Genomic DNA, 16,110 nt, shown 5'->3' with positions numbered 1-16,110 from the left:
AAATATGACCACGTCATCCGCATATATCAAAAGCCTCTGTAAGGGTGAGATAGCCGCCAGGTTCCCGAAGAGCCCGTACTCAGTCGCCTTCGTGATCATGGCAGACAAGGACTCCATCGCCGCTACAAACAGCATGGGTGAAGTTGGGTCACCCTGCCTCAAACCTCGTCCATGGTAGACTCTGTCTCCTGGCACTCCGTTCACCATGACCCTCGTGTTCGCCGTGTATAACAGGAGGGCGATCCATTTGAGAAACCTCTCGCCAAACCCCATTTTCCTCAGCACCTCAAACAAGAAACTCCAAGAGATAGAGTCAAACGCTCTCGCGAGGTCTAGCTTCAGAAGTACGCCAGTCTGTTTCCCCATGTTTATCTTTCTGGCCACTTGTCTGACTAGAACAAAATTGTCATGTAAACTCCGGTGCTTGATGAACGCCGATTGATTCATGATCACAATCTCCCCAAGCCTCGATCTGAGACGATTGGCAAGGAGTTTAGAGAACAGTTTCGCAAAGCTATGCACTAGACTGATGGGCCTGAAGTCCTTTGTCTCTATAGCCTCAGGTATCTTGGGGATGAGCGTGATCAGAGCTCTATTTAACCTGGCAAAGCCTCTACCATCTCCCACTCCCAGTTTCATAATTCCTGCCAGAATATCATGTTTAATGGTCGGCCAGGCTCTCTGGTAGAACGCGCCAGTGAAGCCATCTAGCCCAGGTGCTCGATCATTCGGCATCTCTCGGATAGTGTTCCAAACTTCCTCCTCCGTAAAGAAGTTGTCTAACTCAGCAAGGTCCGCTACCGGAATGTCAAGCGCATCGAGGTCGATGGTGTGAGCTCTAGTTTGAATGCTCCCCATGAGCCTCTCAAACTCCTATGTGAATATCTCATTCTTTCTCTCCTGGGTGGTCGCAGTTTCATCTCCCACTCTCACAGCTGCGATGAAGTTTTTCGTTCTCCTCCCATTTGCCACGGCATGGAAAAGTTTAGTATTAGTGTCCCCCTCTTTGAGCCATCTTATTCTCGACCTCTGTCTCGCAATGGTACGCTCTAGGGAAGCCAGCCCCAGCACCACGTGCTTTAGCGTTTTCCTCAACCATGCCTCCTCATGTGAAAGCGCTCTAGACTCTTGCGCAACATCAAATCTAAGGATCAATGTATTCGCCATCGCGATTTTGAGTTTGATGTTCCCCACTTTTTTCTCTCCCCACGCTTGGAAGAATTCCGCCGCATTGCGGAAAAGGTCGTCAAGGTGTCTAAAGGGGTCTATAATGCTGGGGTCGCAAACCCAAGCCTCTCTCAGGGTGTCCTCAAAACCCTCCAGGTTTAGCCAAAAGGCCTCGAATTTGAACCTCCTCTTTGGCTTGAAAGCCGCGCTAAGGGAGAGGTGGATTGGAGCATGATCCGAAACCGAGGAGGAAAGGGCCTGCAGGAATGAATTCGGCTGCATGAGATCCCAGTCCGCCGAAACAAAGGCCCTGCCAATACGGGTAAGCGTGGGTACTTCCCTCTCGCTACTCCAAGTAAACCTCCTACCATGAAGGTAGAGATCCTTGATCTCATGCTCCTGGACAAAATGTCTAAAAGTCGTCATCATGGTTCTGTCTAGGCGATCATTGTTTTTCTCATCCGCAAAGAGAATCATGTTGAAGTCACCAAGAAGCAGCCATGGCCCGGGGCAAAGGCTTCTCCTCTCCGTAAGCTCATGTAAGAAGCTCAATTTATCCTCGTGGGTTTGCGGCCCATACACAGTGGTTAACCACCACCTACTACTATCTCTGGGGATTACTTCCCCGGTCACCGTATAGGCGTCAAAGCTAAAATGTGCCAAGTCTACAACGGATTTGTTCCAAGCTAACAAAATCCCTCCTCTAGTCTCCACCGCAGGCAAGTAAACATACCCATCAAAAGATGGTCCCAGACATTGTATTACCAAGAAATTATCAATTACATCCAACCTCGTCTCCTGGAGGCACACGACGCTAACTCTAAGACTAGCAATGAACTCACGCACCGCATCTCTTGTTTTGTTTATCACACATAATCAAAAACCATAGGTATATAAGACTTGACAAAGCCACCTTGGCATCTATGTGCGCTGAAAATAGGTTTCTTCATCATTCTAAAATACTAGTGCTTTTTGATTAATAATTCACGCTAGCATTGCTGGATGTCTGATCCTTGCTATGTATGGCAAGCAGAAAGATTTTGATAAGATTGCGTATCAGACTTGCAAGCCAAAATCCATCTGGTCACGTTATCCTTTTTTCCGATGGATATGTACACACCGCACACAACTTTTGGCAGCATATGGCCACATTTGACATCCCAGAATTGGGGCACAAAAAGGACAATAAGAGAAAACAGAATTAACAAATATGGAGTCAGCACGATACATTAAAGGTCCCCGTGCCTGTGATCAATCCATGATAACGCTCTAGCGTTTGCGCAAGCCACTAGAGAGTATTGTACATTCTAGAAGTATGGTTACAAAGCCTACGCAAGAGCACATGCAGCAACAGAGACAACAATTTGGGTTACTTCTTCAACAGAGTTGGATACATTTCGTTAGCTGCCGTTCGTCATGTGTTCATCCGCAGCAGACAACCACCCTGTTTCTTCATCATATAACACTGGCGGTAGCCGGACAACAGATGCCCGCAAGGACCAACATGTAATATGTGATGTCAAGGAAGGTTGCTGCTGATCTCATTTCCAGAGCTTGACAAGCTTATCATGACTTACTGAGGCAACCAGCCCTGATGCATTTGATGCCGCTAGGGCTGCAATTAAGCCATCGTGTGCATTGCTGATGGTCACAGTATTCTTCTCCCTTATGTCCCAAAGTTCTATGGACTGCAAGATCAAATTGATACACACAATAAAAAAAATAGATTAAAAAAGGGACTTAGGCCCGATAACTCATAAGATCATAAGGTATGAGAGAACTTGCCTCATAACAACCAATTACAAGCAACGATGGATAATTTGGATGAAAAACACAAGAATTAAACTTGTTTCCGCTGCAATTCAATTCATGCACACGCTCGCCATCATTTCCCGAAGTAAATGACCACACCTTGACAGAATCTTCACTTACAGAGGCGAGATAGTCACCCGCAGCATCCCAACAAATCGACTGAATACTCTTTACGTGTCCCTGCGCATGAACAGAAGGTCATATTACAGTGAGAGCAACACTGAAAAACACAACATTAATTGCAATACCATCTGACAATATTAAGCTGTACTGGACATTTTGGATCAAAGACTATGCTAGTTCGCTTGGCAAAACCCAAGAACCAAGCATTGCAATTTGACAATGAGAACTTCTTAATATGGTTTCACTGGCATTTACTAAATTGCTACTACAAGACAATGTCACATAACTAAACATCACTCTAGTCAACACATGCCAAAAATCAGTTGTGAAAACTAACCTGTAAAGCACTTCTACAAACTTGTAGTGTTTCTGCATCGAGTATCGATACCGTCTTCTCCGAGGCAGCTGCAATATATTTCCCTTGACGAGGTTGAAATCTCAACTGAGTAGCACCTCCCTAGGAAGATAAGATAAGAAACAGTAACACAGGACAAAGTTTCAGCGTATTATCAACATAACAATATCGACAAACAACAAAGAAACAATGTTTTGAGAAAAAAACAGGGCTGCATAGTGCATACGTTGAAGACCCTAACACATGTCACACAGCTACCATTATTTATGCTCCAACAGCGCACTTCCCCATCACTATCACAGGAGCAAATGATGTCTTCTTTATTTGAATGAAAATCAAGTGACTTAACAGAAGCTGAATGACCCGTGAAAGTACGGAGTGAATAACCTGGCTGCATATAGTCAAATCTCTTAGTCAGTGCATTTCAAAGTATATGATATCCTCTGAAGCGACATTGCTGTAAGAAAGCCAATGATAAGAAATAGGTATGTACATACATTGTCAGCATCCCAAACCCGTACGGTTTTGTCAAAGGAAGATGTTGCGAGGCGGGTCATGCTTGGGCTAAATCGGACATCTGTAATTAGCATAGAATGCTCTTCTAATGTAGATTTGGGGTTTAGGGCATCTGTAAACCATAAAACAGCCTGAAAATACACAAAAATCAGGTACAAGTCTCTGTTTCTTTAGCACCAGCATATTCATAGTTACTTCTATGTTGGTATACCCACCTTCTTGTCATGGCCTCCGGTGGCAAGTAGTTTTCCATCTGACGAGAAATGGCAACAAATAACCTTGCCTGTACTTGCACGGGCTTTTGCAACCTCAGAAAAACTAGACCCTGTGGTAGACAGTGAGCCATGTATTCAATCCATCCAATTAATTGCAATCAAGCAGAATGAAACATAAGTCCATGGCACCCGGCGGCATCTACAATCATTTATACTGAACAGTCTACACATTTGTTCTTCGGTAAAAATGCTATCCTCTTATTTGCCCCATGTATTAAGCTCAAAGAAACCATTTAGTCCAAAAGAACATGACATGTTAGGGGGCACCCAATCACTTCCTGTCATCTTCATGACAAGTCACTACTAACCAGTAACATGGTCTCCCCCAAAAAGGACAAGATCAATGCTAAATGTTGCAACTGATTCTGAAAAACTGTGCAAAAGTTAAGGTGCACGCTTTAATGGGTACTGAAATTTTAAATTCAACACATGATTGACACTGAGCTTGGTCAGCTGCTGCCATCGGATTTTGGAAAGGAGAAGGTAGCTTTATCTAGTCACAAAGGTCTACTAGGCTACTAGCTGTTGGCAGGTTCATTAAACCTTTAGGCAATAGGTTTTGGGAAGGTGATATAGCATGAAATGCGATAAACTCTTTTTCCAGATAGAAGTGTCCTTTCCTGCAACTTTGCTCTCATAATTACAATATAACAGCATGCTTAGTATCAAACTATAATTAATTAACTACAACAGAATTAAAGACCCCAAAGCATTACATCTTGCGAAAGATACACTGCACTCAACATTTATTTCACAAGTAATCTGATACGATATCAATCTCGCTTATAAAAGGAATTGCAAACTTGTTGAAACCAAGATGCGCACATGAAATTCGAAAAGAAAAGGCGCAGATATTTGTAGGTAATTGAATTAATTTCTCAGCGAAAGATTCAAAGTCAAGAAAAGGAAAAACCAGGTAGCAAAGATAAACAGAGATATACCTTTACTAGCATCCATAGAGCGTCCCATGGTTTCTCGAGGATCCAAGTCCTCCTGTGATAAAAAAGAGTCTACATTGTCATCCAAGGAGCCATCTTCCAGCAAACGGTCCACGTCACCCTGAAATTAAGAACTTGGTCATGTTGCTGACAAAAGCAATGTGCAAGCACTTCTGAAAGAGAATGTCAGATTTCACGATATAAATACCAGTGGGTTTACTGGAGAGGTCAAGCTTCCTGTGCCATCGGAACCAAACATCATTAATGGTTTCGATGGACCACCATTATGCAGCAGCTGTGGCATGGACATTGCATCTCCTGGGGTTTGAGTGGAAGGTGTCGAAGGCGCAGAACTTGGAGATGGCCCAGCAGTATTTGCTGTTCCTGAACTATTAGCTCTCCCTGAGGACGAGACAGGTTTCTTTCTCTTCTTTGATGCCTGAACCACAAAGAGAGATCAAGTGATTGAAATACTAAAATCTAGTCATTGTCAAAGTTACCAATCTAAAGCAACTGGAAATGGTTGTGAGTATTATTTTTAACAAATGATAGAACTGAGTGTTAGCGAAAGCCCAAAGGAAGTATACTATCCACAGAACAAGGAAAAGCGAAAACTCCACAGAGGGTACTAATTTGCTAAACATCAGAGTAATGCTTAAATAAGTGGCGAGGTGGTATATCAACTACAAGTTCAAACATTCAAGAGAGCTGCTACTGTGACTTCACAGAGAGCTCTTGTAGTTGTGTGTATGTTTGCTAAAAAAACATTATGTGTGTGTGCACAGAATACCACCTAAAACTTGAGATCCTGACACTTATGAAGCACTCGGATCTGTAATTGCCTATTGGCAAATTTTAGAAGTGCAACTGAAATGAGATGCATGCTTCATTAAGATTTACCATTAATATATCAAAAAAAGGGGCAGAGAAAGGTACATCCATAAATATTAAGGCCATCAGTCCTCCACATTGCGGCATAAAATAAGCAGTAGTACATTAGATCTAAAACATTGAAAAAAGAATCAACATAGAAACATTTTATTTGTATAACAGTAACATACTTGGTCAGTTACTACAAAAGAGTTTGGTATGCTTCCGTCAATAGGCATGCATCCAACTCCAGATTTTTCCTGTTGCTGGTGAAGCTGGTTTGAGCTCTGAGACTGCTGACTGGAGACTGTAGATTGCTGAAGTTGTTGTTGCTGTTGGCTATGACTTTGCTGCTGCAACTGTTGTAAATGAGCAATTTTCTTCTACTACATAGAAACATCCATATAAGGAGAGAAATAGAATGGTTAAAAGACTTGCTGAAAACAACTTTATCAGGTTTAGTCATCTAAGGAACAGCAGTAGATACTCTAAATCCCAGTAGTTTAGCTACGATGTCATATAATGTGACGGGTTGTTTGGTTTGTTTGTCTGGCCATTTTCACTGCATACAGGCAGTAACTGTATACAGATAGGACGATGAGAGAACAAGTCTGAGACCAGTAAACACTGTAACTTAATATCACAGAAGTACAACATAGGTTTAAGAAAGTTGTTGGCCTTCGCACTCCTGAACAGGAGGTATGTGATATGATGATGAATAGGGTCGCGGATCCTCTTGATGCAAGAATTTGGACAACTATTTCGAAATGGGGAAGCCCCTGCCTAAGAATTTGGACAACTATATGACCTTGAAGATAGAAGCAGGCAACCAACGCACTCAGCACTTCAACAACTACTATATCCCTTACTCAGTGCTGCCATAAAATTAATAAGGCAAGAATCTAATTTGCACCCTATCAAGGCTGAGAATGAATTGGGTGCTTTCCAAGATCCAAGATAAGTTGAAAAGTGGTGACCAGAAACTACAATACTAAAGACCAATATTAGTAACCAAAGCATACGTAGATTACAACAAATATTTTTAATTACACATGGCCTGCCCAAAAGTGGGACTTGGGTACATAACCATTTGCCTATAACTCTGCAAGACGAACTGGCCAAGTAATAATCCTTCTAATATTCATATTGCATTTCCCTCGTATAGTAACTATGGCTTCATGCACCATGATGCAGAGGCCGGAGGTAATAAAGCTTCCATTACAATGAAAAGAAAAAGGTGAAAATGAGTTTTCAGAACTTCGGACAAAAGGAACAGAAAGGTCTACAACACTAAAGGAGGAGAATTCCTTCTCTGTTTAGTCCTTAAATGTTTGAAACTAAAACTGAATATGTTTGCTCAGTTTGGGGTAGAAATGCCATTTGGCTACGATGTTGGTGTTCCATCGTTCGTAAACAACTTGGATATACAGCCACTATACAGTAAGAAGCTCAGAACACTATGCATAATATGACTTCAACTAGGTAAACATAATACTTTAAAGAGAATATTAGTTTGAGAAGGCAGGAAGTCACAGAACACACCTTTATTAGCATGTCTATATCAGTGCGTGATCCACCACTTTGAGTAGGAGAACCAATATTTGGAATAATATCCCCACCACTATTTGTCTGCCCATCCTGCCCAATGACCATATTTCTGTTATTAAGAAGCATCCTTAACCTTCTGGTGTCAACATCACTAGCTGTAGGCGAAGCCATGTTTTGCTGTGCTTGCATTAAAAGCTGTTGTTGCTGTTGCGGATTGAGAAACTGAAGCTGTTGAAATTGTTGTTGTGGAGATTGCATAAATGACTTCTGCTGCAGAATGCCGGAGCGAAGCTGGTCGAGTCCCTAGTAAGATTTTTTAAAAAAAAGTGTATATGTTACAACAGAATTTGCGAGATAGCAGCCATGTTCGCACAATGAATGCCAATCGCAGGATTTGCAATATACTAAAGAACTACACACTGTTTCTTGCTTTCACTATTGCTGAATTTTAAATGCTTCCTAGAGGGGTCTACACTTGGCCGGGGCTCTACTGGACTATCACGCGAAAAGGAAAGAAAAGTTACTGACGTTAGAAAGATAAACGCTTCCTAGAGGGGGTCTACACTTGGCCAGGGCTCTATCTTTGATTATCAAAAAGGAGGGTCTAAATTGCAGTCCTATGGAAATCAACCTTTTAAACAAATATATATGCCATATGCAGTGGCATTGAGCATGTTGCTCCGCCTCCCCTATAAAGCTATTACATATAACAAGAGTAAAGTTTGTTTTCAACCTTAAATTTATAGTGGTAGTCTGTATCGCAACCTAACTTCTGAATCCTTGAAATCAACACCCTGACCTTGGTAATCCCAGTCAACTCTAACCTTCAACCTGATTGGCACGCCAAGAAAATATATTGCCAACCAGGATCACAATTTCATTTCTCATTACACTCCATGACATTGCTGGCACAGTTGTCATCACTTCTCACAGGAGCAGAGTGTTTCGCGCTACGACCAGGGGACTAGCACTAATTAGCACCATGTATGAGGAGAAGCAGTTCATGGAACAGGGTATTGTAATACCCAATACTACGGAACCACACATTTTCAGATGATTTCCGAGTTGAGGTGAAAAATTTAGAGAAGTGGATGAGAGCACCGAGCCAACTGGCAGTGGCAGCTAGGGTTATATTACTCAGGACTACTCAGAATGCGTTCTAGGGTTACAGACAAACACTAAGTAGCTCCTGTGCAGCAGAGATAAAACGGAAATCAAGTGACGCTTCAGCCAGGGGGAAGAAGGCAGACGTTGGAGCGAAAGGGTGCATTGTTGGATCTTCGTAAGAACGAACCGGTATCGAGAATCTAGGACCGTCCACTAACTGAAATGTTCGAGGGGCCGATTTCTTCAGATTTCAAAAACTGCAGCGATGACAGGCATGTAGGAGTTGAGCAGGATGTCATCCCTGCTGCTGCGGAAACTACTCCTGCTACCATGGTCAGCCCACTGACTCGCAGACTCTCCTCTGCTGTCCATGCCATAAGCTGCTCCTGCTGGACTTGCCAGTCAGATGCCAATCGCCTGGCCAGCCCCTTGAGGGGCTCCTGCTCGCCTGCTTCGTTTGCTTGGCGAACGCTTTGATGTGAGTTTTGTCAGGACGAAAGCATCTCATCAAAAGAGGATGAAGACATGTGGGCCAAGCAGGTCAACGAGAGCAGGGTCAGGGTGTTGATTTCAAGGATTAAAAGGTTAGGGTTCGGTTCAGACTACTACTATAAGTTCAAGGTTTAAAACAAACTTTACTCTACAAGCAAGCAAACCAGAATCCAGAATAGGAGCATAAATCATTAGAGGAATACATGCAAGATAAGCAGTAAAGCATAATCATAAGACATAGCATACCGTGAGTGGCCAACCTTTCAGAGTCAAATTGCTTCCACCTTGATTAGATCCTGTTAAAGATGACATCTAATTAGGATTTAGAAAGCCAACCACTGAAAACAGAAACATCTCCTTTAAAAATTCTGATGAATAAAACCCTCGCAGTATAATGTTTGAAGTAAGCAAACAGCATACGTTGAAGTACGTGTAGTCAACTGAGGCAACAGGAATGCCAGGCAAGAAGCTGGAGAAATATTACCTTGTACACCAATGAATGATCCCTCAGGACCCGCAGTTCTTGGTGTCAAAACTGGATTCATCTCAGTTTTGATAGTCTGTAAAGAAGTATGATCATAGATCAAAAAAAATTGATAATGTTATTTTCTGTCTTATTTTGGCAGTGGGTATTGTTAAAGTGAGAAACAGTAGGAATGATACATGTAACCTGTTCTTGCATAGCCAGTTGCGGGCTTCTTGCCTGAACTTGTTGCAGAGCGCCTGACAACCCACCAGCAGTACCATGCAGAATTTGCCTATGAAAGGTAAAATGTCAAATTCTATTTTTTTAAATGTACCACATGTTAGTTGCTAGTTGCTACGGCATGAGCCGACATCAACATTTAATCCTTATGGAGTGATTATTTTATTACTTTATAACCTGATCATGAGTCATGACTCATGACAGGTCTTGGTAATTCCACTATCCTGAGCAAAATCACATACCTACAGGTAAAAAAAAAGTAAACGCTACAGAACTGCAACAGTTGTCAGCCGTTTATGCACAACATTGTTACAAATTACTTAAAGTCTTAAACATAACCTATAATAATTATGCACAGAAAAGCGTTGATGTGAACACTTGTGTGTGTACTGTGGAAAGTGGAAACAAAAAGATATGTACCTCATAATCAAAATATCAAGGTAAAACAAATTCAGGATAAGAGTATGGTTCAAAATTCTAAATACTAACGGGCTTGCAGTGATCTGAACCTGAACAAAGAAAGATACATACATAAAAATTTCCATAGAACAATCTAGCAAAAAAAAGGGCAAATGCTTCAATGCAACTTATGGTTAATGTTTCATGTGCCTATTTGATCACATGGGTGCCCGTTATGCTACAGGAAAAAATTTAAAGGAAAAAGGACCAGCCCCAGCCAAGACATGCAAACCAGAGTTCTCTAACAAGAACACTGCACGCAGAACAATTTAATATCTTTCACCAGTTCCATGATCTACCATCTCACATGCAAACCAGAGTTTTCTAACAAGAACACTGCACACAGAACAATTTACTATCTTTCCTCAGTTCCATGATCTACTATCTCACACAAGTTTGTCAGTGTGCATATAACTTAGAAGTTCAGAAAATACCCTGAAGATTGTCCGCTTGCACCTGCTTTCAACAATGCTTGGTTTGGATCAAGTACTTGGCTAGCATTTTCGCCATATCTTTGCTGCACCTGAAAGTGTCATACTACATATAAACATTTTACTACTTTCATTGTTCTTCAAGGTCTGTGCCTAATCCACCTAGGTGGTGTCTATGCAGTTGGCACCATGCTCCTACAGCCTAGGAGGCTGCCTAACTCACCTGGTCGGTGACACTAGGCGCCGCCCTGCTGCCACTTAGTGCTTAGCCCCTTTCCAGTTACTATTATTTTTGTGAAGAATAACCAGAACATAACAAACAAGATCTAGTAGGAGAGATACCTTCATTGATGCCTCATCCAGAGAATCTCGCTGAGAAGAGAGCTTTAACCTCTCCTCATACATTTTTGCTGCCATAGCATTGGCAGTAGCTGGGTTCTGTCGCATTAAAGGATCACTTCCAGAAAACCCACTTGCAGAACCATTAAGAAGATGAGAACCATCTCTGCGCTGCTGCTGCTGCTGTTGCTGCTGTGCAGCTCTCTGTAATAACATTTGTTGCATTTGGATTTGCTGTTGTTGTTGCTGCTGCTGTTGAGATTGTTGTTGTTGATGTTGATGATGCTGTTGTTGCTGTTGCTGCTGCTGCTGCTGTTGTTGTTGTTGCTGCTGTTGCTGCTGTTGTTGCTGTTGTTGTTGTTGTTGTTGTTGTTGCTGTTGTTGTTGTTGTTGCTGCTGTTGTTGCTGCTGCTGAGATTGATGTTGCTGCTGCTGCTGAGATTGATGTTGTTGTTGCTGCTGCTGCTGCTGAGGCTGTTGTTGTTGCTGCTGCTGCTGTTGATGTTCCCTTGCTTTCACTAACTGAGTCTGAAAGAGTAAATTACAGCTGAATTTGTTTGAAATTCCATGGATTCTTCAAGAATTTCCTTAAATTTTTGTTTCTAGTTTTTTATATTTCATGATTTTCCCTTTTTACGATTTTTTGCTAAATGGGTTATTATGCTTGGCAGGCCAACTCATGAAATCCACCACCTACCATCGTGAGGCTCGCATAATGGGGTGCAATGTATGCCCACCGCAAACAGGTCTACTTGCATCCCTCTGCAAGAGGAGGCCTCATTTTTTCTTAAATATTCAAAATAGTTGAAGTCTATTCGACCTGTCGACATGTTCTAAAACAGGGGGGGGGGGGGGGATTGGCATATGAAAAACAAGAAGAAAACTACAAAGTTAGGGACTGAGAAGAGAAGCTGCAAGCTTGTGGAAAAGAGAAACACAAAGCTTGAGGGAGAGAGAGAACCTAGTGTAATAACTCAGGTGGTGGAGAGGGGTTGGCCAATCGGCATGTGAAAAAAAACAAGAATTAAACTGCAAAATCGGGAGTGGGAAGAGATGCGACAACAAGCTTGAGGAAGGGAGAGAAAGAGCCTAATGTCATCTCAGCATGGTGGAGAGGAGAAGAAACAGAGCTCACATCAGTGCAGGGAAGAGAAAGCTTTGGGAATAGAGGTCATATTCGCAGGTCTATAGCTGGCCACATTAAATAGATAGGAGATATGTAATCCTAAAATTTGGGGTATTCTGGTGGTATGGAACTAAAACGATGTATTTAGGTGGTATTTTCCTTGAGTCATGGCAAGTTGGTGGTATAGAACCAAGTTTTTTCAAGATTTAACCATGAAAAAAAAATATTAGTACAAAAAACGAAAAGAGCATAGGTACATACCTGAATATATGATGCTGCAATATCTGAGTGCTTCTCATTTGTCCGTGCTATGAATATATCCCAAAATACTGACCACCATTCAAAAAGGAAGCCACCAGGAGCATCAATTGCTGAAAGAAAGATAAGTGCGCAAAGTAAACAGTACCGCTCGACATTGGTAGCAACACAAATCCTACTTAAATAGCTTCGTGGCAACTTGCTGGGAGATACATACCAACTGGATCCGGTGAGACCTTCCCTTCCGTTTGGAAGGCTTTTGCAGTCTCCTGCAAATTTCTCTTCACAAAATAGTCATATATGTAGACATCCAACCTGTTTTATTGGACAGTCAACCATTTAGTCTTCTAAGATTGATGTTGAGCCTCTAAGTTTCTATTCACAAGTACAATGACATTAAGAATGGCGGAATAGTACTGCATTTACTTCCTTGTGGTTTCTTGCATTCTCAGTAACAAATTAATCATCAGCTAGAAGGGTTAAAAACAATTTTCAGTATGCTCTATACTAGTGCCCAAAACATTGTGATCTTCTAATATTAATATTCACAAAAAAAGTACAACCTCTGTTCCGAATTATACGATGCTGTGGAAGGCTATTTGCTTAAAAAAAAATTGTGACCTCATATTACAATTCAGAAAATAGTACTTTGGTAGAGCAACATACTATGCACAGCTCCAAATGAATTTGTTTGGAGAAACTATGGACCACAAAAAATTAGCACCAGTTATCAGTAGTAGTAGTCTTGTGAAAATGTAACCTAATGAAATAAAATAAGCTATTCAGGGTCATAAAAGATGCAGCCCTTGCGGAATTACTAGAAGTACTACAAAAGTGTGGTTTCACAATAGATATAGTTGACTAAAATCACAAACCCAGCCATCAAAACCTAAGTTCCCAAACCAAATTGAATGGTATGTCACTAAAATCCCTGTTACGAACCTACAGGGACACCCTAGTCTGAACCTGACGCCGTGGACAAGAAGACCTAAATTGTTCCTACAATGTCTCGCTAAGGTTTGAGCCTACCGAGCAGAAGAAGCTAGAAGCAAAGCATCGAAAATGAGAGCTCCCAGGAAACCATATCCCCCGCACAATCGCAAAGTACCGCAATGTCAGATACACTTTTTTTTTAATTATCCCCAAAAAAATTGTAAGTAGTACTGAAAGTCTGACACGGCGCGCGCGAACAGCAGGCAGACGCAGCATCTGCAGGCAGGAATCAGCGGATGGAAGGTAAAGCAATGGACCAAATTATTTGAGCACAAATCCTTACATCTTATCCGCCTCCCAGTTGGTCTGGGACTGGGACTGGGACTGGGATTGGGACTGGGACTGCGACTGCGACATGACTCCGCGCGCGGCGCACCAACCGAGCCCTTCCTCAGAAATCCAGGGGTGCCCAGGAGAAAGGAGCCCAGCCAGGGCTGTTCCCCCCGACACGCCGCCCCGCCTCCGGCCGAGGTGGCGCCCGCGACCAGCGACGCGGTTACCTAGCTCCTCGCGGCCGCTCGGCGGTGGGCAGGAGCCGGGGTGGGGAAACCCTAGAGGCAGTGGAGTGGGAGTCGGGAAAGCGGGGGCGAGGCGAGAGAAGAAGGTCGGGGAGCGAGAGAGGGCAGGATGCGGCGAGAGGAGAGAGTGGAGCGTCGCAGAGGGGTGGGGGAGAAATGGAGAGGAAAACAAAACGAGAGGGGGATCAGGGCTGCTGCGTGCACGGGAGACTTCGGTAAGAAACTGACGACGATGACTCTGACGCGTGGGACCGGAAAGATTAAAACCCTGTGGTGGCCCACTTGTCGGTGTACATACTGGTCCGTCCGGAAAGCCGTGCGTACGCGTAGCGAGTTTTTACAGGACGGAGGCTAGTGGGACCTCAGGCTGAGAGACAAGTAAATCGCATGATGGAGATATTCTTCCAAGAACATAGTGCGTGTTACGCACATCGCCACATGTGCTTATGTATGTATAAGATTAAAGAAACTCCAGTCCTACCACTGTATCCAACAAGATGAAGTTCACATAGAACAAGTACTTCGTAGAACAATTTCCGTATAGTGGTATATTTCAGTCCTAACGTACTCCTTTCTTGCAAAAAAAATATAGCGTATGTAAGCTTCTTTTTTTTTGGAATCATACGACGAAACTTTGACCAAAATTATCGAGAAAATTTTCTATATCTACAATACCGGGTGTATACCATATAAAAATATACATTACGACTGACTCGATACACAAAGGGGCACACGGAACCACCTCCATGCCCGCTCTCGACCTAGCGAAAAGGCGATCCCCAACCACCTCCACCTCCACCTCTCGCCGCCGCTGGTACTCGCTGGTGAGGTCCTCGGAGCGCGAGGATGTCGGATATGAAGTGGTCGCTCTGGGAGTTCATCCCGTTCGAAGAGCTGATGGGGATCGCCGACGAGCGTGTGAGGCGTTGCGAGGAGAAGATGGCGGAGGAGTAGAGACAAGCAAAACCGCGGCGGAAGCTGCTGCTCCTGCAGATATGCCTGGCCTCGCCGTGGGCGATCAAGCAGATGGTGGAGTCGGTGGGTTGGCGTCAGCAGTTGTCAGGGCAAGGGCTCGAGGAGCAAATTGCAGCGGCGTAGGCGATGTTGGATCTCAAGGATGGTGTTGGTGGAGGACGTGGTTCTCCGGCTGCTAAACCTAGCAGTGGCAGTACCTCTACGAGGGCTCCGCTGTAGACTCAGAGCCAGTCTACCCCAACAGATCCAAGTGCTCCTCCTGCGGATTTTTCTCGGGCAATGTTTCAACAGATGGGGGCTAGAGCTCCAGATATCTTTCCCATGATGCAGCCAGGGATGTGGAACATGCCGTTGAATTAGTGGTCTTAGTTCTATGGACAACACCAAATGTAACCTGGTGCTTTCAACCCCATGATGATTATGCCTCAAGGATCTTTCAACCCTTTGGTACCATAGACCTGTAACATTTAGGATAGCAGTGTGGGTCTAAATAATTCTTCTCAACAACAGTAGAATTCTGGAGGGAGCAAGAATATATAAAAAGAAGATGCAGAAACCTCAGAGCTCTGATGGCAATAGGAACAATGTTGATAAGGGGGGGGTACTGGTGCTCAATTGGTTACTGTTGCTAGACCTAGGCTGTTTTGGATCCCAAGTTCAAAGATGTAATCTACTATAACTGTGGTGAGCCTGGTCATTATGTTGGCCTATGCACAATTACTAAGAGGTATTTTATCTACAGCACAACTGGTCCATCACATGGATAGATGCCAGATGTGGTACACCCCAATACCCACATCACAATACTGGGGGAGTGTTAATCCTGGTATGGGTTTCTTTCGTGTGGAGGTTGAGGGACCAGAAGTTGTATAGTGGCTCAACATGGACATTGGAGTGGATTTCCAGGCACTTGCAAAAAATCTAAAAGGTGTTGGTAGTGTAACAGAGTGGAGACTGATACTACCACTCCTAGTCCTAGCAAAAGAGAGAGAACTGGTTATAAAATTGTTGTTGTTGGTTTTGTGTTAAATGGTCTTGAGGAAAGTGCAAAGAACAGAGTGTTTGGAATTGAGCTGCCAAATGCTTCTACTCACGCAATAGT

At 43.2% G+C, this 16,110-nt stretch overlaps 1 protein-coding gene across 3 annotated transcripts; it reads right to left on the bottom strand.

Annotated features, from left to right (window-relative positions):
• Positions 1 to 2,353: 2,353 nt before the first annotated feature.
• LOC124668271 (transcriptional corepressor LEUNIG-like) lies at positions 2,354 to 13,972 on the bottom strand. Of its 3 annotated transcripts, none has more exons than XM_047205439.1 (18): positions 13,799 to 13,972; positions 12,740 to 12,837; positions 12,526 to 12,635; positions 11,142 to 11,666; positions 10,803 to 10,891; positions 9,874 to 9,961; positions 9,688 to 9,763; positions 9,450 to 9,499; positions 7,599 to 7,907; positions 6,248 to 6,409; positions 5,395 to 5,625; positions 5,190 to 5,307; positions 4,189 to 4,298; positions 3,955 to 4,104; positions 3,684 to 3,848; positions 3,440 to 3,559; positions 2,953 to 3,159; positions 2,354 to 2,855 (listed from the first exon to the last, which is right to left on the bottom strand). In XM_047205439.1, the coding sequence occupies exons 1-18, from the start codon at positions 13,870 to 13,872 to the stop codon at positions 2,709 to 2,711; spliced, it is 2,829 nt and encodes a 942-aa protein (XP_047061395.1). In that variant the 5' UTR covers positions 13,873 to 13,972; the 3' UTR covers positions 2,354 to 2,708. The 3 variants fall into 3 exon arrangements, with proteins under 3 accessions (XP_047061395.1, XP_047061396.1, XP_047061394.1); XM_047205440.1 differs by having other exon boundaries at positions 6,248 to 6,406; XM_047205438.1 differs by having other exon boundaries at positions 6,248 to 6,439; positions 13,799 to 13,971.
• Between the last annotated feature and the right edge of the window lie 2,138 nt (positions 13,973 to 16,110).

This window comes from Lolium rigidum, chromosome 6, assembly GCF_022539505.1.
Source record: "Lolium rigidum isolate FL_2022 chromosome 6, APGP_CSIRO_Lrig_0.1, whole genome shotgun sequence".
NCBI lineage: Eukaryota > Viridiplantae > Streptophyta > Magnoliopsida > Poales > Poaceae > Lolium > Lolium rigidum.
This window is presented reverse-complemented; position numbering and strand designations above follow the sequence as displayed.